General features: G+C 41.6%; 1 protein-coding gene across 3 annotated transcripts in view; it reads left to right on the plus strand.

The window, feature by feature from the left end:
• Positions 1 to 22,510, plus strand: part of ppm1lb (protein phosphatase, Mg2+/Mn2+ dependent, 1Lb) — a 144,419-nt gene extending 121,909 nt beyond the window's left edge. For all 3 annotated transcript variants that reach the window (XM_059947031.1, XM_059947040.1, XM_059947046.1), the window contains 2 exons: positions 16,402 to 16,563; positions 17,352 to 22,510. In XM_059947031.1, the coding sequence (XP_059803014.1) occupies positions 16,402 to 16,563; positions 17,352 to 17,698 (509 nt within the window). In that variant the 3' untranslated portion in view covers positions 17,699 to 22,510. The remainder of the gene's footprint in view (positions 1 to 16,401; positions 16,564 to 17,351) is intronic.
• Positions 22,511 to 24,655: the final 2,145 nt, after the last annotated feature.

The following is a 24,655-nucleotide window of genomic DNA, read 5'->3' on the forward strand; positions in this document are numbered from 1 at the left end:
TCAGAAACTGATTTCTGTATCACATTTATAGCTGTTTTAAATCACTGCACTGTTTCTTTAATTCTTCTGCTTGGCTCTTGGCTAAATTAGCTTCCTTTTCCAGTTTACTCTGTTCTTTGACAAGTTTCTTGCATTTCAGCCGAAACTGATTCAAATACACCAAATCCATTCTCTTTGTCCCTGTAAATCTGTAAAATTTCCCTTGAGGATTTGTAACTCCTTTCTGAGCATTTTGTTTTCGTCTGCTAACTTTTCTCTCTCAGCGTCAGCATTTTGCTGATTTCCTATTAATTCCTCAATGAGGCCGGCAACTGCTACTGGTTTCAGTAGTCACTTAAATTCCTTGTCTGACAATTTCCCTCGGGCAATTCTAAACAACACTTTGCCGCCTTTACCGCTGGTGTGGCCAGCACACTCCCCGTATGTGGCCATTTCCCCAATACGTACTTCTGGAGGAATTCCCTCCAATCAAAACTATCCAAGTCCTTCGGACTTGCAGATTTCCCTAAATTCTTCATCCTGGGTCACTACCAACCAGTTACCCAGCCCCGGTTTCTCTATTTCTCACCCACCTGGTCCGGCTCGAGTCTCGTGCTGACTCAACCTCGGGCCCTCCCAGGGACGCTAATTCTGTTGGAAAAAGAGAGAGAGAGATACCACTTCTACCTCTTCCAATGATTCTGAGAGAGGCACAGAGAGATCTGTATTTACTGACAATTACCTTTATTGTTCAAACTAACAAATACGTGAATTCATACACTAAATACCTTGTGCGCACACCTGCTAAGTATCCCTGACTCTCCTGGATAGTCAAAGAATAGCAAAGGTATTACCCGGGCGGAGGAATTTACGCTGGCCAGGCGTTCCTTGTTCCTCGTGGTCCCGATTCACTCTCCACGTGCTTCACACAGGGTTGTATCTTGTATCTGTATCACTTGTATCTGCGATGGTTATTCTTTGAAGTTACCGCCCCCGGCACACACGAAGCATCCACTTTTATATCCATTGCTTATCAATTCAAATGTCGCATTCCCATTTCATTGGCCGCAGGTCATGTGTCTGGCCTTCAACACCTGGTCATTGGCTCTGGTCCAAGCCAGCATCCATCTATTGTCCTCTTCCCATCAAGAGACAGTTGCTGACTCATGGCTCTTTGTTCTCAGTCAGCAATGAGCTCGAATCGCCTCAGGCATTCACAATCCTGCATGTTATAGCCAACCAAAGAACACCTTATTTGGAAATGACCTCCAGTCCAGCAGATTACCTGAAGAGTCTTTGTGCCTTCTTTAAAACACTAATCAAGTCCAGCATGTCAAGCTCACAAAATGGAGAATCGAGTGTCTTCACAAAATGGCAGCCTCCATCCCCCAAGTACACAGCAAGAACAAAGACCGCTTCCACTGTCCTTGATTCATTTAAGTTCACTGATTTGAAGATTGTCATTCTTTCTGGCCAACAGTGCAAATGTTTGAAATTTTGAAAAACATTATTAAAAATTGAAAAATTGCCTTTATGGCCTATTATAAAATAAGAAAAAAAGTTGTGTTTTCAAATCCATGGTTAAGGACTCTTACAGATTTAACAAATGTTAAGACTACAAAGGAATGAAATAATTATCTAAGTGCCTTTGTATTGGGAGGCAGTCTGTCCTTTTGCTTTTATCTCATCCTTTCAATCATTTCAATGCTTTTATCTCATCCTTCCTGAACGGTGGCCGATTCGGAAAAGGGGAGATGCAACGAGACCTGGGTGTCATTGTACACCAGTCATTGAAGGTGGGCATGCAGATACCGCAGGCGGTGAAAAAGCCAAATGGTATGTTGGCGTTCATAGCAAAAGGATTTGAGTACAGGAGCAGGGAGGTTCTACTGTAGTTGTACAAGGCCTTGATGAGACCGCACCTAGAATATTGTGTGCAGTTTTGGTCCCCTAATCTGAGGAAAGACATTCTTGCCATAGAGGGAGTACAGAGAAGATTCACCAGATTGAGTCCTGGGATGGCAGGGCTTTCATATGAAGAAAGACTGAATAGACTAGGCTTATACTCACTAGAATTTAGAAGATTGAGGGGGGATTTTATTGAAACATATAAAATTCTAAAGGGATTGGACAGGCTAGATGCAGAAAGATTGTTTATGATGTTCCGGAAGTCCAGAACGAGGTGTGGTGAACTACATATACCTGTCTGGACACGCCCCCCTGCTGACTGCTCCTGTGGCTCCTCCCACAGACCCGGGTATAAAGGCGATTGGAGACACAGACCCTTCCTCAGTCTCCAGGATGTGTGTGGTGGTCGCTTGCTGCTTGTGCTTTCGTCCAGCCAATAAAAGCCTACCTTATCCCACATCTCAGAGTTATAGATGGGGCATCAAGGGGAAGCCTTTTAGGACCGAGATGAGGAAAAACTTCTTCACACAGAGAGTGGTGAATCTGTGGAATTCTCTGCCACAGGAAACAGTTGGGGCCGGTTCATTGGCTATACTTAAGAGGAAGTTAGATATGGCCCTTGCGGCTAAAGGGATCAGGGGGTATGGAGAGAAAGCAGGTACAGGGTTCTGAGTTGTATGATCAGCCATGATCATACTGAATGTCGGTGCAGGCTCGAAGGGCCGAATGGCCTACTCCTGCACCTATTTTCTATGTTTCTAGTGTTCCTTTATATTCTAGAAGTGAAGCAAAAGCCTATCTTAACAGAACCATTCTCTGTAAAATCTGTTGAACAGATTGTTATTCATTGTTTAATTTTATTGCTTGCTTTATCAGAACACTGTTCAATACAATCCTTTATAATTCCATCTATATGCTGTGAAAATATTAAACATAATGTGTTTAACGTTTGCTTCAGGCTGTAGATCAGAGCAGGAATTTTCCACTGCTGGTAACAGCTCCACAAGATTATCAAAATGATTCTAAGAAAACGGTGAATTACTTATATTTGGCTTCACTGAAATATTTCATCCAAGATTTGACAGCTTGCCCTTTCACTTTGAGGGAAGAACTTTACACAGGTCACAGATCACCTTTGCCCACAATGCTGTTGGGTAAGAAGTTTCAGAGCTTACACCCGATGACAGTGAAGAAACAAACAAAATGGATGGGGGGGTCTGTTCCCCTCTGCCTTTTGCCCTTGTGATTATTTGTGATGGAGTTTGCAGGTTTGGGAGGTGCTTGTAAGAAGAGCCCAGGAGAACAATTGCAGTGTGTTTTGTAGATGGTACAAAATACAGCAATGGTACTCTGGTGAAGGAGGAAATGCCTGCTCAAGGTGGGGGTTAGAATGCCCATCGGGTGGTTGCATTGTCCTGGGTTGGTGCACTTTGAGCTGCAAGAGGTGAGTCACTTCTTGCTGGATGTCCAGCTTGCATCTTGCTCCTATAATCACAATATGCATGTGGCTGGTCCGAGTGAGTTTCCGTCAATGTTAATCCCTGCTCCAGGAGCACAGGGTATTGATGGTAGGAGAGTCAGTGACTGTAGAAGCACTGAGTGTGAAAAGGTTAGCTGCTTAATTTTTCATTTGTTTGAGGTGGTTACTGCCCCATCACTTCTGTGCCTTGAATGTTACTTGTCATTTGGCCCATTTAGACATGAACTGTTCATTTGCTGGAGAGTTGAAAGTGTAATTGAACATTGTGTTGCGTTGATGTAGCAGGTGAAGATGATCGGACCCAGGACCCTGCCTTGGTGAATTCTTGACACTGTGAAGATTGACCTCCAGCATTCACAAACATCCTCGTTTTTCTGAGGAATGACTCTTCAGACTCTGTTAGGCCACGTTCAGTCAAATGCAGCCATGATGCCAAGGGCTGTCATTCCAGTTCACATCAGTTCTTAGTCCATGTTGAAATTAAGGCAGTCTGGAACGGAGTGTTCCTAGCAATACAGAGACTAGACATTGATGAAGAGGTTATTTATGAATAAATCGGACTTGATAGCACTGTCAAGCATACCTTTTAACACTTTGTTTCTGATTGAGGTATTATTAAGATTCGGCAGTAATTAGCCGGGTTGAATTTATCTTGCTTTTTGTGATCAGAACTGGGCAATCCTCCATAGAGTTGGAGAATTGCCAACTACACTGACACCGCTTGGCTAGATGAACGGCTGCTTCTGGTGCATGAATCTTCTGTAGCACAACCCAAAATGTTTTCTGGTCCCTCGGCCTTTACAGCGTCAAGTGCTGTCAGCCATTTCACCATGTGTGGAATGAACTGAATTGAATTGGCTGAAGAACAGCTCCTGTGACAGTGAGGAAAGGATTCCTTCACTCAGCACTTCTGCTTTAACAGGACTGAATGCACTCGTGTATTCACCATGCTGAGCTTCCCTCTACTATTGTCACCATCTTTCATGATTAGATGTGGCAGAATAGCACAGCTTGAAGCGAGGTACAACATGGGAATAAATGCTTCAGCCCACCATATCAATTTGTACCTATTCATACCAAATAGCATACAGCCTGCGGACTTTTATGCTAAGGTGAGAGTACCTGCCTTCATCATACCCTTGGATAGTGCTTTCTAGATTTTAACTGCCTTCTTAAGTGAAACATTTCTTCCTCAAATTCTCTCTAAATTTCCTAATCACTTTGGTCTTAAAACTGTACCCTCTGGTTATAGGCATATAGGCATCCCTATGAAAGAGAAATGTTTCTCACTGTATACAACCCATAATTTTATTTGTCTTAGCACCAATCCCCCCCTAACAAGAATCCTCCATTCCAAATACAGCCTGTTCAATCTCTTCTGATTGCTGAAATGTTCAATACCAAGCAATATGAATGTCTTCTGCACAGTCTCAGTGGAATCTCATCCATCCCATAGTAAGGCAACCAGCACTCTACCTGTGGCCTAATTAATGCTTTATATTGTTGTATGATAACATCCCTGTTCTTACACTTTAATGACCAGCTAATGAAGGCAAGTACTCTGCATGGTAAACACAAGAAAGTCTGCAGATGCTGGAAGTCCAAAATAACACACACAAAATGTTGGAGGAACTCAGCAGGTCAGGCAGCGTCTATGGAAATGAATAAATAGTCAATGTTTCTGGCTGTATAATTGCTCAATATCTTATCTGCAGGGGAGTTGATCTAACAGAAGAAAGTCACAGTGGTGGTGATAGGGGTTTGCTAGTCAGGGGAACGGACAGGAAGTTTTGAGTGGCGAGAACAAGGTTCCCAAATAATATGTTGCCTCCCGGGTGCCATGGTCTGGGATATCTTGGACTGAGTCCTCAGCGATCTTAAGTGGGAGGGTGAACAGCTAGAAGTCATGGTCCATGTAGGTACCATGGGTAGGATGAGGGATGAGGTTCTGCGTAGGGAGTTAGATGTTAAGTTAAAGGGCAGGACCTCTGGAATTGAGATCTCAGGATTGCTACCATGCCATATGCTAGTGGGGCCAGAACTAGGAAGATCACACAGTTTAATATGTCTCTGTGGAGTTAGTGTAGGAGGGAGGGCAAAAGATTTTGGATCATTGTGCTCTCTTCTAGGGAAGGTGGGACATGTACAGAAGGGACAGTTTGCACCTGAACTGGAGGGGGACTAATATCCTAGAGGGAAGATTTGTTAATGCTGCACGGTGGGGTTTAAACTAGAGTGCTAGAAATGCTGAAGAGGTTATGGAGGTAGATGTTGGTAAGACCTCTGTTAAAGTTAGGAAACAAAAGGTTGAGCAAGGTGCGACTAGTGTCCTGAGCTGCCTGTATTTCAATACAAGAAGTATCGTAGGAAATAGTGGATAATAGTGCTGAAGACGAGGTAGCTGATTTACAAACAGAAGCAATGTGTAGTGAGGAGAGGCTGTTGATAGGGCAAAATTGCAGCCAACAGGTGGACAAAATCGAAAAGGGTGAATACAAGACTGAAGGTTTATATTTGAATGCACAGAGTATACGGAATAAGGTTGAGGAATTCGTAGCATAGTTACGGATTGGCAAGTATGATTTTGTAGGCATCACTGAATCATGGCTGAAAGATTATAGCAGGGAGCTTAATGTTCAAGGATGCACATTGTATCAAAAGGATAGACAGGAAGGTAGAGGGGGTGGCATGGCTCTGTTGGTAAAAAATGAAATTATATCATTAGAAAGAGATTACATTGTAAAAGGAATAAGTCTATTTTGAATTAAAGATCTCATTGCTAATAAAGATTTCTTTGTCTCATCATCAACATTTATCTTATTCCATAAGTCAATCAAATGTTTTAATACAGGAGATTCTTTCTTTTCCCATATCCATTTAGATTCCCATTTATATATAAAATCTTCTGGTGTATTTTCTCCTATTTTATCTAGTTCTATTCTAATCCATGCCGGTCTATCTTTCTCAAAAAAAGATGCAATAAATCTAAGTTGATTTGCTTTATAATAATTCTTAAAATTTGGAAGTTGTAACCCTCCTAGATCAAATTTCCATGTCAATTTTTCCAACGATATTCTTGACATCTTACCTTTCCAAAGAAACTTCCTCACATATTTATTTAACTCTTGAAAAAACTTCTGGGGTAGTTGTATTGGTAGTGATTAAAATAAGTATTGTAGTCTAGGGAATATATTCATTTTTATGGTATTTTCTCTACTTACTAATGTTATTGGTAATACCATCCATTTATCAAGATCTTCTTGAATTTTTTTAAATAATGGTAAGTAATTTAATTTATATAAGTTCTTTATATCATTATCAACTCTTATACCTAAATATTTTATACCATTTGCAGGCCTTCTAAATTGAGTTATTAATCAACATTGACTATAATCTCCTTTAGTAAGAGGTAAAATTTCACTTTTATCCCAATTTATTTTATAACCTGATATTTTCCCATATTCTTCTAATCTATAGGATAATTTACGCAACGAGTGCAATGGGTTTGTTAAATAAACCAGAACATCATCAGCAAATAAGTTAATCTTGTATTCTTCCTGATTAACTCTAAAACCCTTAATATCTGGGTCCATTCTAATTAATTCAGCTAATGGTTCTATCGCCAACACAAATAAAGCAGGTGATAATGAACAACCTTGCCTAGTTGACCTTGCTAACTGAAATGGTGTTGAAATTTGACCATTTGTCACTACTTTAGCTTTGAGATTAGTATTTAAGGTTTTAATCCATTTTATAAAAGATACTCCTAATTCGTATTTTTCCAATACCTTAAATAAAAAATCCCATTCCAATCTATCAAGTGCTTTTTCTGCATCTAAAGAAACTGCCACACTCATTTCCTCCCTCTTTTGCGCCAAATGAATTATACTAAATAACTGAGTTACATTATCTGCCGATTGTCTATTTTTAATATATCCTGTTTGATCCATATGTACTAATTTTGGTAAGTATTTAGATAATCTGCTAGATAAGATTTTTGCTATTATTTTATAATCAGTGTTTAATAAAGAAATAGGCTTTAAAAGATCTCTATCATTTTTTTGGCAATACTATTAAAATAGCTGTCGAAAAAGATTCTGGAAGTTTATGCATTCTTTCCACTTGATGTATTAACTCCATAAAAGGAGGAATTAATAAATCTTTAAACTTTTTATAAAATTCAGGCAGAAAACCATCTTCTCCTGGAGATTTATTACTTTGAAGTAATTACTACCTCATTATTTAGCAAAGAGATTATTAGCTTAATAATTAGCTAATTATTACCAAAGTAGACTTTAATTCAAAATAGACTTATTCCTTTTACAATGGATAATCAACTTTTATATAATTGGTTTCAAAAAGGGATTAGATATATAGGAGATTGTTTTGAAGGAGGTATATTAATGTCATTTGATCAATTAAAGAATAAATATAAAGTATCAAACAACACTCTTTTTTGTTACTTCCAATTAAGGGCTTATTTAAGAGAAAAATTAGGTCAAATAATGTTATTGCCGAAATCTAATGAAATAGAAACTTTAACTCAAAAAGGAAACACTAAAAAATTTATTTCTTGTATGTATAGCTTGATTCAAAAACAGGCAGTTAAACAAGGAGTCCATAAGTCAAGACAAAAATGGGAAAGTGACTTGAATATTAAAATTGAAGAAACAAATTGGTGAAGACTATGTCTTGATAGTATGACAAATACAATAAATGGCCGGTTAAGATTAGTGCAGTATAATTTTTTACATCAATTATATATTACACCACAAAAAATAAATAAATTAAACCCAAATTTATCCAATCGGTGTTTCCGATGTAACCAAGAAATCGGTACATTTTTACATTCTACTTGGTCTTGTTCTAAAATTCAACCTTTTGGGACAAATTTAAGAGTTTTATTGGAACAAATTATTGGAACACAACTTCCACATAATCCAATATTATTTTTATTAGGTGATATTGAAGGGATAAAATCGAAACCCAAATTGAATAAATATCAGAAAGAATTTATAAAAATTGCACTGGCAGTAGCCAAAAAGGCTATTGCAGTTACTTGGAAATCGGATGCATACTTGAGTATAGATCGTTGGAAGAATGAAATTTACAGCTGTATTCCACTTGAAAAAAATTACTTATAATTTAAGAGATAAATAAGAAACATTTTTGAAAATTTGGCGCCCTTATTTACAAAAGACAGGATTAAATATATAGGTGCTCCGAAGATAAAATAATTGGTTATTTTGGGAAAGAAATAAATATGTGGGGATCTTCCGATATCCAGGCACTCTTTCTTTTTTTCTTTCTTTTTTTATATATAGGAATGTTGGGGGGGAGGGGTTAAGGGGAGGGGGGAAGGGTATATATTTTTTTAATATTTTCTTTTTCTTTCTGTAATTATTTGAAAACAAAAAAAAAAGTTTTAAAAAAAAGAAAATAAGAGATTACATAGGATTAGAAGGTGTTGAATTGTGGATAGAGCTAAGGAACTGCAAGGATAAAAAATTCCTGATTGGAGTTGCATACAGACTCTCAAGTAGTTGTAAGGACGTGGTCTACAAGTTACAATGGGAGATAGAAAGTGTATGCCAGAAGGGCAATGTTACAATAGTCATGGGGGATTTCAATATTTAGGTAGACTGAGAAAATCAGGTTAGAGCTGGATTTCAGGAGGGGGAACATCTAGGGTGTCTGCAGGATGGATTTTTAGAGCAGCTCGTGGTTGAGCCCACTGGGGATCAGCTATTCTGGATTGGGTGTTGTGCAATGAACCAGAATTGATAAAAGAGCTTAGGGTACCCTTAGGGGCAAGTGATCATAATATGATCAAATTCAACCTGAAATTTGAAAAGAAGCTAAAATCAGAGGTATCATTATTACAGTGGAGTAAAGGGAACTATACAAGCATGAAAGAGGAGTTGGCCAGAACTGATTGGAAAAGAACACTGGCAGAGGTGACGGCAGAGCAGCAATGGCTGGAATTTCTGGAGGCAATTTGGAAGGCACAGGATATGTACATACCAAAAAGGAAGAAGTATTCTAAAGGCAAGATGACACAACCATGGCTAACAAGAGAAGTCAAAGAAAACATAAATGCCAGGACATGTAATAGAGCAAAAATTAGTGGGAAGTTACAGGATTGGAAAGCTTTTAAAAGACAACAGAAAGCAACTAGAAAGGTCATTAAGAAGGAATACAAAAGTAAGCTAGCCAATAATAGTATAGAGGATACCAGACCATTGGAAGATGATGCTGGAGAGGTAGTAATAGGGGACAATGAAATGGCGGACAAACTGAATAAGTATTTTGAGTCAGTCTTCAATGTGGAAGACACTAGCAGTATGGTGAAAGTTCCAGGTGTCAGGGTCAAGAAGTGTATAATGTTACCATTACTGGGGAGAATAGTCTTAGGAAACTGAAAGGTCAGAAGGTGGATAAGTCACATGGACCAATTGGTATAGACCCCATTGTTCTGAAAGAGGTGGCTGAAAAAGATTGTGGAGGCGTTAGTAATGACCTTTCAAGAATCAGTTGATTCTGGCATGGTTCTTGAGGGATGGAAAATTGCAAATGTCACTCCACTCTTCAAGAAGGGAGAGAGGCAGAAGAAAGGAAATTATAGGCCAGTTAGTCTGACCTCACTGATTAGGAAGATGTTGGAGTATTGTGAGCAGTTTTGGGACCCTTATTTTAGAAAGGATGTGCTAAAACTGGAGAGGGTTCAAAGGAGATTTACGAAAATGGTTCCTGAATTGAATAGCTTGTCATATGAAGAGCATTTGATGGCTGTGGGCCTGTATTCAGTAGAATTCAGAAGAATGAGGGGTGACTTTATTGAAACCTATTGAATGGTGAAAGGCCTTGATAGAGTTGATGTGGAGAGGATGTTTCCTCTGATGGTAGAGTCGAAGACCAGAGGACACAGCTTCAGAATAGAGGAGCGTCCTTTTAGAATGGAGATGAAGAGGAATTTCTTTAGCCAGAGAGTGGTGAATCTGTGGAATTCTTGTGCACAGGCAGCTGTGGAGGTCAAGTCTTTATGTATGTTTAAGGCAGAGGTTAATAGATTGTTGACTGGTCAAGGCATGAAGGGATATGGGGAGAAGGCAGGAGATTGGGGCTGAGAGGAACATTGGATCAGCCATGAAGAAATGGTGGAGCACACTTGATGGGCCAAATGGTCTAATTTTGCTCCTATATTTTAGGGTCTTATGGTCTACATAACCTCTTGCCTTTTGAACTCGATATCTCAACTAATAAAAGCAAGCATTGCATATGCCTTCTTAACCACCTGGTCAACCTGTGTAGCCACTTTCATGGAGCTATGAACTTAGACCCCAAGATCTCTCTGCACAGCAGCACTGAGGTTCTTAATAGTGGAGTCTAAAACTAGATTGCATAGGTTTACAGTGAGAGAGGAAAGATTTAAAAGACACCTGAAGGGCAATCTTTTCCACACAAAGGGTGGTGGATATACCTTATGTGCTGCCTCAGAGAGTGGTAGAGACAAGTACATTCAAAAACAGATTGGACAGTCACAACTAGGAAGCATAGTCAAGGTATGATTGTGAAATGAGAAACTCTTCGAATTCTAAGGATGATGATCATCACAGAGTAGAGAAAATTCTGCCTCATTATTACTTAAGCAAAAAAGTAATTTAAGGATTGGTTTTAATAGACAGCTGTAGTCGCACACAAAGTGCTACGAAAGGAACACACTGAGGCAGAGAGAGCTGACCTCGGAATGACTTTACTGATTCAAACTCACGCGCTTATATTTCCCTTCCCATGGGTCCCTGCGACCAGCAGGGCGGACGTGACGTCTCTCCATCCACGGAAGGTCCGTCCCGAGTGGGCCTCAAGTCTGCCTGCAGCTCCCGATGGCAATTCGAGTCCCGTGTGTGCAGACTGCTACCCCCCCCCTCCCAGAAACATCCATCGGGGGAGTGGAGCCCCCAGTCTGTGTGGCTTGCCTGGGTGGCCAGCATCACCGGCGTGGTGTGGGTACCCTCACTGGTTGCTCAATGTCCACGTGCGCCGGTTTGAGACGGTCCACTGTAAAAGTCTCTTCCCGGCCACCCACCTCCACGACACACGTGGTTCCGTTGTGCCAGATCACCTTGAAGGTTCCCTCGTACGGCCGTTGTAGAGGTGACCTGTGCATGCTCCTGCGAATAAAAACATACTCACAGTCTCGGAGATGTTTAGGGGTAAAGGATGGCATGGGACCATGCCTGGAGGTCGGAACCGGTGCCGGGGTCCCTACCTTGTCCCGCAGCCTCGTTAGCACCGCTGTTGGAGTTTCGTTCAAACCTCAGGCCTCTGGTACGACTCGCCCAGGACCATCAGGGGGGCGCCGTAGACCAATTCCACCGAGGAGGTGCCCAGGTCCCCCTTGGGAGCTGTGCGGATGCCCAGTAGGACCCAGGGAAGCTCATCTGTCCAGTTGGGGCCCCTGAGACGCACCATCAGGGCCGACTTGAGATGCTGGTGGAATCGCTCAACCAAACCGTTGGACTGGGGATGGTATGCTGTGGTGTGATGCAGCTGGATGCCCAGGAGCTGCGCCAGTGCTGTCCACAAAGCAGACATGAACTGCGCCCCTCTGTCGGAGGTGATGTCTGTTGGGAGGCCGAACCTGGCGATCCAGGTTGCAATGAGCGCCCTGGCGCAGGACTGAGTAGACGTGTCTGCCAGCAGTATGGCTTCCGGCCATCTGGTGAACCTGTCTACCATGGTAAAGGTATACCTGGCACCCCGGGAGACTGGCAGGGGGCCGACGATGTCCCCGTGGTTGTGTTGGAACCTCCTGTGAGTCGGCTGGAACTGCTGGAGGGGAGCCTTCACGTGTCGCTGGACTTTGGCGGTCTGGCAGTGTCCGCTGGTCCTGGCCCAGTGTCCGACCTGTTTTTGCAAACCGTGCCAGACGAATCTGTCCGCTACCAGCTTGATGGACGCTCGGATGGACGGGTGGGCCAGGTCGTGCAGCGTGTCGAACACCCGACACTTCCATGCTGCTGGAACCACGGGTCCGGGTTTGCCGGTAGACACATCACACGGGAGTCGATCCACTGCCGGGCCGATGGAAACATCCTCCAACTGGAGCCCGGAAACGGCGGTGCAGTAAACCGGGATCTCGGTGTCCGACCGTTGTGCTTCCGCCAATGCTGCGTAGTCTATTCCTGAGGACGATATGCCTACTGAGTGGAGGCAGGGGCGAGACGGGGTGAGACAGGGGCGAGACAGTGTGTCGGCGATGACGTTGTGCTTCCCTGCAATGTGGCAGACGTCCGTGGTGAATTCTGAAATAAAGGACAGGTGCCTCTGCTGCCGAGCCGACCACGGGTCCGATACCTTGGCCAGTGTGAAGGTGAGGGGCTTGTGGTCCGTATACACGGTGAACTCCCTTCCCTCGAGGAAGTACCAGAAATGCCGTACAGCCAGGCAGAGCGCTAGCAACTCTCTGTCGAAGCCGCTGTACTTCATCTCTGGTGGCCGTAGGTGCCGGCTGAAGAAAGCGAGTGGTCGCCACTGGTCCTCGACAAGCTGCTTCAGGACTCCGCCAACTGCCATGAGTGCCGTGGGTACATCGACTCTCGGGTGCACTAGGAGGGCCGCCTTCACCAGCACCTCCTTGATCTGCTCAAACGCCGCCGTGAACTCCACATCCCATGCCACTGCTTTGGCCGTGCCGGCCATCAGGCTGAACAAGGGTCTCATGATGCGGGCCACCACCGGCATGAACCAATGATAAAAGTTGACCATCCCTACGAACTCCTGCAGGCCCTTGACCGTGCTGGGCTTGGGGAACTGGCGGATGGCCTGGACCTTGTCCGGTAGGGGAACTGCGCCATGTTGGTTGATTCTGTGGCCCAAGAAGTCAATCTCCGTCAGCCCAAACTGGCACTTCGCCGGATTGATTGCCAGTCCATGGTCGCTCAGGCATTGGCAGAGCTGGCGCAAATGTACCACGTGCTCTTGGTGTGAACTGCTGGCCACCAGGATATCCAAGTATATGAAAACAAATTCCAGGCCATGTCCCACCACTGCATTCTTGAGACCGAAAGATATCCTCAGGAATTCGAACAAGCCGAACGGGGTGATGAGGGCTGTCTTGGGCACATCATCAGGATGCACGGGGATCTGATGGTATCCCCTGACCAGGTCGATTTTGGAGAAGATGGTCACTCTGTGCAGGTTCGCCGTGAAATCCTGGATTTGGGGTACCGGGTATCTTTCGGCTGTTGTGGCATCGTTGAGCCTTCTGTAGTCTCCGCAGGGCCTCCATCCTCCTGCGGACTTGGGCACCATGTGCAGTGGGGATGCCCACGGGCTGTCTGGGCAGAGTACGATTCCCAGATCTTCCATCTTACGAAACTCCTCCCTTGCGAGATACAGCTTGTCGGGTGGGAGCCTGCGAGCTCGGGCGTGCAGCGGCGGTCCTTGCGTGGGGATGTGGTGCTGCACGCCATGCTTGGGGTCGGACATGGAGAACTGCAGGGTGACTATGGAGGGGAATTCCACCAACACCCTGGCGAATTCGTTACCCGAGAGGGTCACGGAATCCAGGTGGAGGGCCGGTAGCTTGGCTTCTCCGAGCTGGAAAGTCTGGAACATCTCGGCGTAGACCAAACGCCGACCTTTCAAGTCGACCAGGAGGCAGTTGGCTCGTAGGAAGTCTGCCCCTAGTAGTGGCTGTGACACCGCTGCCAACGTGAAACGGCTGGACCTGAAATGCAGTGCGATAGTTCGCAGGCCATACATCCGAATACTGGTGCTATTTGCGACAGTGAATTCGGGGCCTGGGATCACGTTACGCGTGTCCATGTTCGAGGGGTGGAGTACGCTGACTTCAGGCCCGATGTCTACCAGGAAGCGCCACCCAGAGTGTCGGTCACAGAGGTACAGGAGGCTGTCTCGTTGGCCAGCCATCATAACCATTAGCGACGGCTGGCCCCGGCGTTTCCCGGAAAAGCACATGGTGGACGGCAGCGGCGCGCATCTGAGCCCCATCTTTGGTGATAGAAACACCATTGTTCCGAGCTTTCGTCTTTTCCCCCCATGGGTCTCGGCGGTTTTGGTTGTGGGGCCTGGGCTTTGGGGCGTGCGATCGTAGCTAGGCCCATGGAGGCTGCTCCGCGTTGCTTGCTCTGCCAAAGGACGTCTGCTTTAGCCGTGACCCTGCATGGGTCGCTGAAATCCTCACTCGCGAGGAGGAGGCGAATGTCCTCTTGCATTTGCTCGAGGAACAACTGTTCAAATAAAAGGCATGGCTTGTGGCTGTCCATGAGTTCCAGCATATCATTCATGAGCTCAGATGGCGTGTGGTTGCCCACGCCCTCCATGTGTAGGAGCGGTGCGGCCCATTCACAGCAGGAGAGTCTGAAGGTACAGATCAGGAGCACCTTATGCTTAGTGTACCTGTCCTCCGTTGGTGGCTGGCATAGGAAGTCGATGATCCGGCCTGCCATCTCCTGGTCGAGCACACTGACCACGTAGTAATACCGCGTGGTGTCGGCTGTAATGCCTCTGATATTGAACTGGGCCTCAGCCTGCTCAAACCAAACGTGGGGCTGTGGCCCAGAAAGTCTGAAGCTTTAGAGCAACCGTGCTGTGCAAATTGCTCAGATTCATAGCTGGTTGCAGAGTCGCTGGTTCCAGATGCTGTCTGGAACGTCGGGATCACCAATGTAGTCACGCGCAAAGTACTGCGAAAGGAACACACGGAGGCAGAGAGAGCTGAACTCGGAATGTCTTTACTGATTCAAACTTGCGCACTTAAATCTCCCCTCCCAAGGGTCCCTGCAACCAACAGGGTGGACGTGACGTCAGACCGTCCCCGGAAGGTTTGCCCCGAGCAGGCCGTGCGTTTGCCTGCAGCTGCCGACAGTGGTTCAAGTCCCATGTGTGTGGACCACCACACTGCTTACATTAACAAATGAATCATACTTATAAAATTTCTTTCACATTATTAGGACATGTCAAAGTGCTTCACCATGAATGAATTATATTTGAAGTGCAAATTACTGCTATTATGTGGGCAAACAATGTCCAGTTCTTGCACAGCAAAGCTCTTCAAACCAATTAATTATCTTCTGTGTTGTTGCTCGAGGAAGACAACCTGCTCTGGTACTGAAGGGGGAACTACCTGATACCAAAATTCAGAGAGACCTGGCTGAACGGTCAGTCCTCCTTAATCATAGCTGAAACTAGAGCAACATTGAGGAAATATGTTGGCTCAGAAAGTTAAAATGTACAATCTGGCTAAGAGGAACTGAGAAGCACCACGGGGCAGGACAAATTTATGAGAACAGTTTGGCCTCCAACGTTAAGAGCTGCTTTTGAATAGGAAACTAGAGATTCGTGTAATAAATGTTCTATAGTTATAATGGGGGACTTTCATCTAGATGTAGACTGGTCAAACCAAATAAGCAATAATACCTCAGAAGTGTGTATGGGATGCTTTTTAATACCATAGAGTGGGGAATCCACAACCATATTAATAAAATACTGTGTTGAAAGCATTAGTGGGACTGAAATCCCCCTGTCCTGATAATGTGCATTCCTAAGTAGTAACAGGCTAGCCATGAAAGTAATGGGTGCATTCGTTTCATTTTCTGATAGTCTATGGGTTTTGAAATAGTTCCTATAAATTAAAGGGTCGAAAATCATCTCATCCAGAGAGAGAGTTTCTCAAGGTAAAGTACTAAAGAACTATGAGGGAAAGTAACAAGACTTTTGAAGGAAAGGAGAGAGTTGGCAGTCGGTTATATTGCCATAGGTTTTTATTGTGTGTTGCCTGAGCTGTATGAAGAAGAGATTGAGAGTGACATAGAGAAGGCCAGGACTGGAGATTATACATGCTAACAGAGGTTCAAATGGAGCAAAATCAAGGTGGGATTACTAGATAAAGATTTTGTCAGTGGATCGGTGAAGGATAGGAAGCCAGTAAGATTTGGCATGGAGAGTGAACACATATTGGTCCTTTTAATATCATGTTTGGTTATAATCAGTTTTTTTATTGTTTACAGGTACAACATGTCTGGTTGCATTGCTATCAGACAAAGAGCTAACCGTTGCAAATGTTGGGGATTCTCGTGGTGTGTTGTGTGATAAAGACGGAAATGCTGTTCCTCTTTCACATGACCACAAACCTTATCAGTTGAAGGAAAGGAAGAGGATAAAACGAGCAGGTAATGTGGTGAAAAAAGCAAAAGTTCATATATATGTTATGTTTCTAAGAAACCTAAAAAATTCAATGTTAAATATTCATCTACTCTTGTTGTTATCCTTGATATTGTCTAGTGGTGAGCAAAAACTATTGTATATCAGTATTGTTAAACTACCCCCCCCCCCCCCCACCACCCCAGCTTTTCATTCTGGTTTTTCCCTCCTTCCTTTCCAGTCATGTAAAGGGTCTTGGCACAAAGCGTGGACTGTTCATTTCCTTTATTTTTGCTTCCTGACTTGCTGAGTTCCTCCAGCATTTTGTGTGGCCTTTCACAAACTAAGCTGTTCTGATCCGAGAAGGTGAAAAATAAACATTTGGTAATAACTTTTAAAAAGGGGCATTGGTTGGATACTTAGGGGGGAAATAAAGAGGTACAGGGAAAGAGCAATGCAATTTGACTAAATAGTTCACTCTTGGAGCTTATATATCTATGATGGGAAAATGGTGTCTTTGGTCACACTGTAGAAGTATCACCTATAAAATTCCTACATGTGAGCAATCCATGAGCATGAAAAATGCAGATATGAACAAGTAGCCAAAGGCTGGTTAATGTGAGGTTTCTTTTAACACACAACCTAATTGCGGTCCATACTATTGGATAGACATTATGGAATGATATAGTTTTGGATGCATGCTAGTATGACACCATATTCCAGTTAGGTGGTTCCCCAGCATATTGCTATATTTACAATGGTGCCATAGTAATACTGACAAGATTATTAATTCAATTTGTAATTTATTTTATTATAGGTGGATTCATAAGTTTCAATGGTTCATGGAGGGTCCAAGGAATCTTGGCTATGTCTCGCTCCCTAGGAGATTACCCTCTTAAGAATCTCAATGTTGTAATATCCGACCCTGACATCCTGTCCTTTGACCTGGATAAACTGCAGCCACAATTCATGATCCTAGCGTCGGATGGCCTCTGGGATGCTTTCAGCAATGAAGAAGCAGTGAGATTCATTAAAGAGCGCCTTGATGAGCCTCACTTTGGTGCAAAGAGTATTGTTCTGCAGTCTTTCTACAGAGGGTGTCCTGACAACATAACTGTAATGGTGGTGAAATTCAGGAACAACAGCAAGATTGAAGACCAATGAATGACACTGAGCACATGAGGACAAGTTCTTAACATAATGCTGTGCAAATTTTAGCAATGTGTGTGATAGTAATAGTAATGGTTATGATATTCACATTTGAATGGTCAATGCTAGACAGCTTGTAGAAGTGGACAAACCACATAGCTGCACATTCATTTTAACCAGTTGAGGTCAAAAGCCACCCTTTTTAATCTATGATCATTTTCAAATCTCTTATAATATTTCTAATATAAATAATACATTATACCGTGCAAAATTTATGCTACAATGCTAAACTAATTGCGATCAACTGTTTTATAAAGAATAATCAACTTAAGCAATAAAGCAAAAATCAATTAACATTCAGGAACCCTGTTACTGATCCAATGACTTATGCAATCGGTAGAACAACTACTGAACAACTATGGAATAAAAAGCTGAATAAAAATCATCATGACAGAAAGGGGATTCTTTTAACATACTAAAAGAGTAAATCTATTGTAGCTCCATAGTTATTTTACAATAGCAGCATAAATTTGTAGCACATAAAGTTTAGGAAATAAGCATGTGACAAATATTTAGTTGATACACCTGCCCTTCTTGTTAGCTCTTTCCTGCCATACACCAAAAGCTAAAGACTTCTTTTTCTAGATAAGATAGTATGGATGTACAACTTAAAAACTCTATATAACCTTTCTTATCACTGATCTACGAGCAGCTAACAAAGCTCGGTTGCTGCACAGTAAGAGGGTGTGCACACATTTTTTTCCAGCCAATCTTTTGGTTATATCGGGCTCCCAGATGCTATGCTTCAGAAGCCACAGGGATCATGCTGACTTGAAGTCAACGTAGACAAGATCTGGAGAAAGGCTGCAGCTTGCAGTAAATCTGATACTATTCGAAGATAGAATTAGCTACCATGCAGTATGTACCCTGTTTCAATTTACACCATAAATATTTTAAGTGGCGCACTCTATTGTATTCTGCATGCCTGGTCTTCTATGCTGCAACCAGTTTCATAAAATTACTTACTTCTCTGGATAACTCAAGCATATTTTGCAACCTTGTTTGTAATTGACATGGTTTGATGAAATATCAAGACCTTTCAATATGGTTGTGCGAACAAGTTTGCTGATTGAGTGGTCAGTGAAAGGCTTCTCAATTCCTCTTGTTCGCACATAAGCTATACTTCAGGTAAACCCTTCCCCATGTCATAATTGCATTTTTATGACAACAAATTCTTCCCAGCATTGTAGATGGAGCTCTGGGCTTTGTGAAGAACACCACTTCACAGTCCGTTTGTAGACAATGACAACAGAGATTCAGACTTAGATTATCTGTTTTTCTATTGAGGCTAATGGGATCCTCTATTTTGCATCAAATCTTATAGATCATTCATGTTGTGACTAAATAGTTAGCAAAGCCCAAGGGACAACCCCCTGGAAAGGATTTGCATTCCACATGTGTCAAATGCTGTACTCCAAAGATTGAAAATCTGAACTAAACATGCAAAATGCTGACAAAACTCAAGTTAGGAAGAGAGCATCAAAGAGAAATATAGTGTTCACAATTCTGACCAATACCTTTTCAATACAATGAACAAAATAATTCTAAATAAAAAAAATGTTTTCAGTTACATTGAAGGAGGGGAAGGTCAGAGAGAACATGGGCAAGGTCTGTGATAGGGTGGATGCCATAACAGATTAAATTACTTAAACAATAATGGTGCTACCTACATGAAAGTGTGTCTGGAGGAGGTAAAGTGACCAATAAACTACCCGAAGAATGGAAATGACAGGTCACTAAAATCTGATGTCACCTCCACATATGCCTTCCCCTCCCCAAATGTTAAGTCTCCATCTCTGTGCTTCTCTTCCACCTCCACAGGACCCAGACTCTTCTCACAGCACTTCCCATTACACAACTTGAACACCTTTCCTTTTCCCTTCTCCCTTCTCATAATCCAGGGACCAAATGACAAAACACTTTTTTACAGTGGTGTATTCAAACTTACTGGACAATTGTCTTGGAGAACACCTCTGTTCAGCCCACAAGAGTGACCCAGAGTTTTCTATTGCCTGTATCATTAACTCTCGATCCCACTCTGACTTTGTTGTCTTTGGTTTACTGTAATATACCATCAAATTTCAATACATTCTCATGGATAAGCACCTCTTCTTCTGACCTGATACATTACAAACTTTTTGACCTAATATTGAATTCAACAGTTTCAGCTTTTCACCATTCCAGTCTTGTATCTTCTATTTCCAGTACTTTTTTTTCCCTCCCCTTTCTCCTATAATGATGGTTCAAACTTCATTCATCTTCTCCAGGTGTAACTTACCACTCCCTTTAAGTCTGCAATATTTATAATGATGACTCAACATGGTCACTAACAATTGCCCTTTTGCTCTTACTGCCTCTCCTACCTTTCTGTGCAACTTAAAACTTGTTTCATTTTAACACTTCCCTGTTTAAAGCCTGTCGAGCTAAAATGTTGGTTCCTTTTTCCTCTCTGCATAGGCTGCCTGGACCCACTGAGCATTTCTAACATTTTCTGTATTTCTGTTAAATATAGTACTATATTAAAGAATCCTTCAGATACTAAACAAGTTCAATTTGATAATTTGAACCACTCAAAGATATTTAAAATGCAAAAAGCAAGTGAAATTAAATCACAGATTTTATCACAGTACTAAACCCATTATTTTGTTGTTTTAAATGTTACGTAAACTCCTCATTGTTGCATATGAACCATGTACATTTGGCAAAAGAGACAAGTTGCACCTAGAGTTAATTTTCATGAATTGCACCTATGTTATTAAGTGTTCTACTGATTCATAATAATGAGGGGTGCACTGTTCGTTATCATCTCAAGACATCATGGTCTGTTAGTTATATAAGCTTATGTTTATAGACCCAATGACAAAAGAGAATCTATGTAAAGTAATCAAGATTGGAAGTGTATGATCTGGAAACAACAGCAAATTATTACATAAAAAAATCACAAAATTGTATGAAATTTTACAGTGGTGTCATAGAATAATCTCCTGGTTTATTTTTTAAGTATTCTTAGTTGATATTTAATGTAATCAAAGACAGAACTCTAAAAAGGATGGATAGCAAGTAGATCTGGCCAGCTTTGCCCATAGACTTTGATTAATGAAAGTAAAACTTTGAGTGTAAGATGCAGCAATGTGGTGTTCTTGGTGCTCTACGGCCCAGATTAGATCAATTTGCAGGTGTGATTTGCAAACTTTCATATGTAACCGGTTGATAATTCTTAAATTAACAGACTTTCATCTTACAAATCAGAACTCCTCTAAAATATAAAACATTTTGCTAATTAAGAAAATCTTCTAAATAGCATTCCTTCCCTGATAAAGAGATGTGAGTAAGTAGATATGATTAAAAAGCTGGAAAAAATTCCATTGTCCATTATCTCTGACCATTCTTATGTCATTAAAATCATTAACAGAGTAAGCTTAATTTATTGTAGACTTAATCATAGTGAAAATGCCACATCCTGTGCCCCCGAATACTATTGCAAACATGACTACTTCACCAAGGCTCAGATTAGGTTTAAGTGAGGATCATGAATAAAGGCCATGAGTTTCCTCTTGTCCAAAGCCAGGGACATTTCCCTAAATCCGGGAATGAAATAAACTGCAAGACTAGCCTAAGCCACCAATATCTGTAAGGCATGTTTGCACAGCTATCTGTTTGATCCCTCCAGCATAAATTATATTTAGTAAAGTTATGAGGATTGTTGAAAACCCCAGTGGCCTTCACAAGAGAGTCAAAACTCAGGTGTGTTGTGTTATGGCCATGCACTCTGACCCGCCTGCTTTCTCTTTCAGTACTCCTCCCTGGAAATGCATCAGCAGTAAATAACTAAGCTGTTTTTCTGCACTGTTTCTCATTGTTTCTGAGCCAACAGTATTTAGTTAACAACCCATTCTGTGCATTTCTGAATGATATGATGGAAGTTGTGCTTTCCATGAATTGATGCCATATTGTGTCGATAAATATAAAGGACATGAGGATGAGGCAAGTTTTAAAATAGCTATAATGAATTGCAATTTTCCTAATTTATTTAACTGTGAAATATGATGCCAGCATAACACTTTTTTAAAAGTTATGTTTTAATTCAAAACACTTCATAATCTTATAAATTAGCTCAATGTAAGAAAGGAAAAACTACTTCATAAAGCAAACATGTTCAGTATCAACTAAAATACATCAGTGTAATTCCATGAAATAATAGTATCCAAATTCTGGACAGGCACAGTCCAGGTCTTCATTTATTTCCACTGATGATTTTTTTAAATTTCCTATTTTATTCACCATTCAATACTTATTTGTACAGTATTTACTAACTCCAGCTATGGGGCTTAGGGCAAATTTGGTTAAGGCGTACAACAATTCACGCTTTAGGTTCTGAAGACCTGCATGGCTCTACATTTGTCTCCAGGAGACAGCACACTGAAATGAATCCAACTAGGTGTATTGGATGTAAATAAACCATACTGTCTTAGTTACATAATGGGCATCAAGGTATCATGCTTTGTATGCCAAAAAATGTACAGTTCATAATTCCAGGACATTAATTATACTACTAAAGCTAGTGGCTAAATAGAACTGGTTAAATAAGTATGTATATACACTAACTATATGTAAATCACTGTGATGATCAGCATCAGAAAGTGTCAAACTACTGAAAATGTGGGCAAGCAGCTGTGTTGTGTAAACAATAAAATAAAAATATGAATTTGTAAATGTGAGCTGAATGAATTTTGATTTCATAAAAAATAAATTGGAGCCAAAAATTGAGTAATACATTCATTGTAATTTGTTGCCAAAATCCCCATCACTTTGCACAATCCATGGGTTTACTTTCCACTCCCCGATGGATAACAGGACATTTCATGAAAATGAGAAAATCTGCAGATGCTGGAAATCCAAAGCAACACACACAAAATGCTGGAGGAACACAGAAGGTCAGGCAGTATTTATGGAAAAGAGTAATCAGTCGACATTTTAGGCCGAAAGATCTTAGCCCAAACTTAGACTGTTTACTCTTTGCCATAGATACTGCCTGGCCTGCTGAGTTCCTCCAGCGCTTTGTATCTGTTGCTTATGGCATTTCATGCTCCCTTTTATGCAATAACATTGCTGCCTCTGCATAAGTGAATTCTTGGAGGTTCTGTCACATTGCCTTACTGCTTTCTTACACCCCAACACAACACAACACGAAGAGCAACAACAGAAGAAAATTAACAAAGTTGTTAGCCAGTTTCATATTTTTGTTTTGATTCAGCCACTCTTGGTCAATATTTGTATAACTAACAGATATAAATCGTCAAAGAATTTCTTTTTAATCATATGTCCTGATTTTTCTCCTGGAAATAGTCCAACTGTGTCAAGGAAATTACATTTCAATTTATAGAATATCTGGGTTAAGCTGATGAACCCAACTCCATGCGTTTATTTTTGACCTCTCGCCTTCCCTCACTGCTGTCACTCAACATACCCCAATACACTTTCCTAATTTGCAATAGCAACATTGGTAAAGTGATACTTTTAAGTCTTTGAAAAGTTACTTGCCTCCCAAATCCAGGGATTATGGGGTCATAAACCACCATAACTTGAGTGGACACCTTCCACTAGTGATGTAGTTTTGGGCTCCTGCTTGGCAGGAGCAGGGATATCATTATAATAGTAGCAGTGGCAGCTGATGGAGTACTTCATTTCTGAATGAACTGAGCAACTTTGGCAAGACTTTTTAAATGTATAGTGGCTATCCTTTTCCTCGGCAACCAAAGCAAAGGACAATGAAGGTAAATGCACTAGAAATTCTGTGGGGTAAAGTGATTTCACCTGCCTTGCCTCTTTCATTAACAGCCGCACAGCCGCCTCCTTGACATCCCATACAAAACTTTTGGGAGCTTTATTTACATGTTAGTAGGTTTGTGCTTATTTTTCCTTTTGATTCATCTACTATTAGGGGATTAAAATGGTGTGCTTGGTTATTTAAAAATACTGATCAATTTAATTCCAAATTAGAATTTTTTTTGGTCTTTCAGAACTTTCGGCAATTGTAATTGATTAATTTCAATACAGAACATGTTCCATGTTTATATCTTAATTTCCTGATCAATTGTACTATGATCAAAAGTTTTGTTTGTTATGTCGATAGCCAAATGAGGCAAATTGAGATCATATTCTCATTTGGGAACGTATACCTTAGTTTCAAGTTTAGAACTTAGTTTAAACCCAAAGTTTAAACTTTGAACACAGCCAGACAGATTCCCCTTAATTCATATATATGTAATGCCCTGGGTAAGATTTCTACTGCTATTCTGTGAGGTATTATTATTTTAGCAGCTTTCTATAAAAGCGATGTGCCCTGCTAGTAAGAATGTTTTAGCTTCAGCTAAAGATAAGGAGCCATGTTGCTCAATTTAGGAATGATGTGTCAGCCAATCAGGATTGTCTGGGTATGTGTTGTAACTTTCTGCCCAGTGCCATGTAAAAGAAGATTCAAGGGAGCTGGGTGGGATGAGATTTCTGAAAGACAGTAGTCTGGTTTGGGGTATTTTTGGCTGGGGGGTGCAGAGAGAAGAGCACCAAAGAAGACACCTGTGGATTCCTTCCAAAGTGGAGACCCTACTGCAGGGAGTGTTTCGTGAGACAAAGGATTCCAAGAAGGGAAGGTCTACCTGTGATTGGTGATGGAATTTCAGTGCCGTGAGTAAAGCTATACACCCAGCTACCACAGAAACAAGTTCCAAAGTTTATGGACATATTTAGACTGGTTTAACTGTATGGGCTATTTTATTCTTTCTTCGTTTCCTATTAACTGTTTGATAAAGTTGCAAATTGGTAAATATACTTTATTTGTAATTTTATATGAGTGTACGATCAGTCATTTCTTGGCAATCGATAAATGTGTATGGGCAGTATTTGCACAGCATT

This window comes from Hypanus sabinus, chromosome 2 (assembly GCF_030144855.1).
Source record: "Hypanus sabinus isolate sHypSab1 chromosome 2, sHypSab1.hap1, whole genome shotgun sequence".
Lineage (NCBI taxonomy): Eukaryota > Metazoa > Chordata > Chondrichthyes > Myliobatiformes > Dasyatidae > Hypanus > Hypanus sabinus.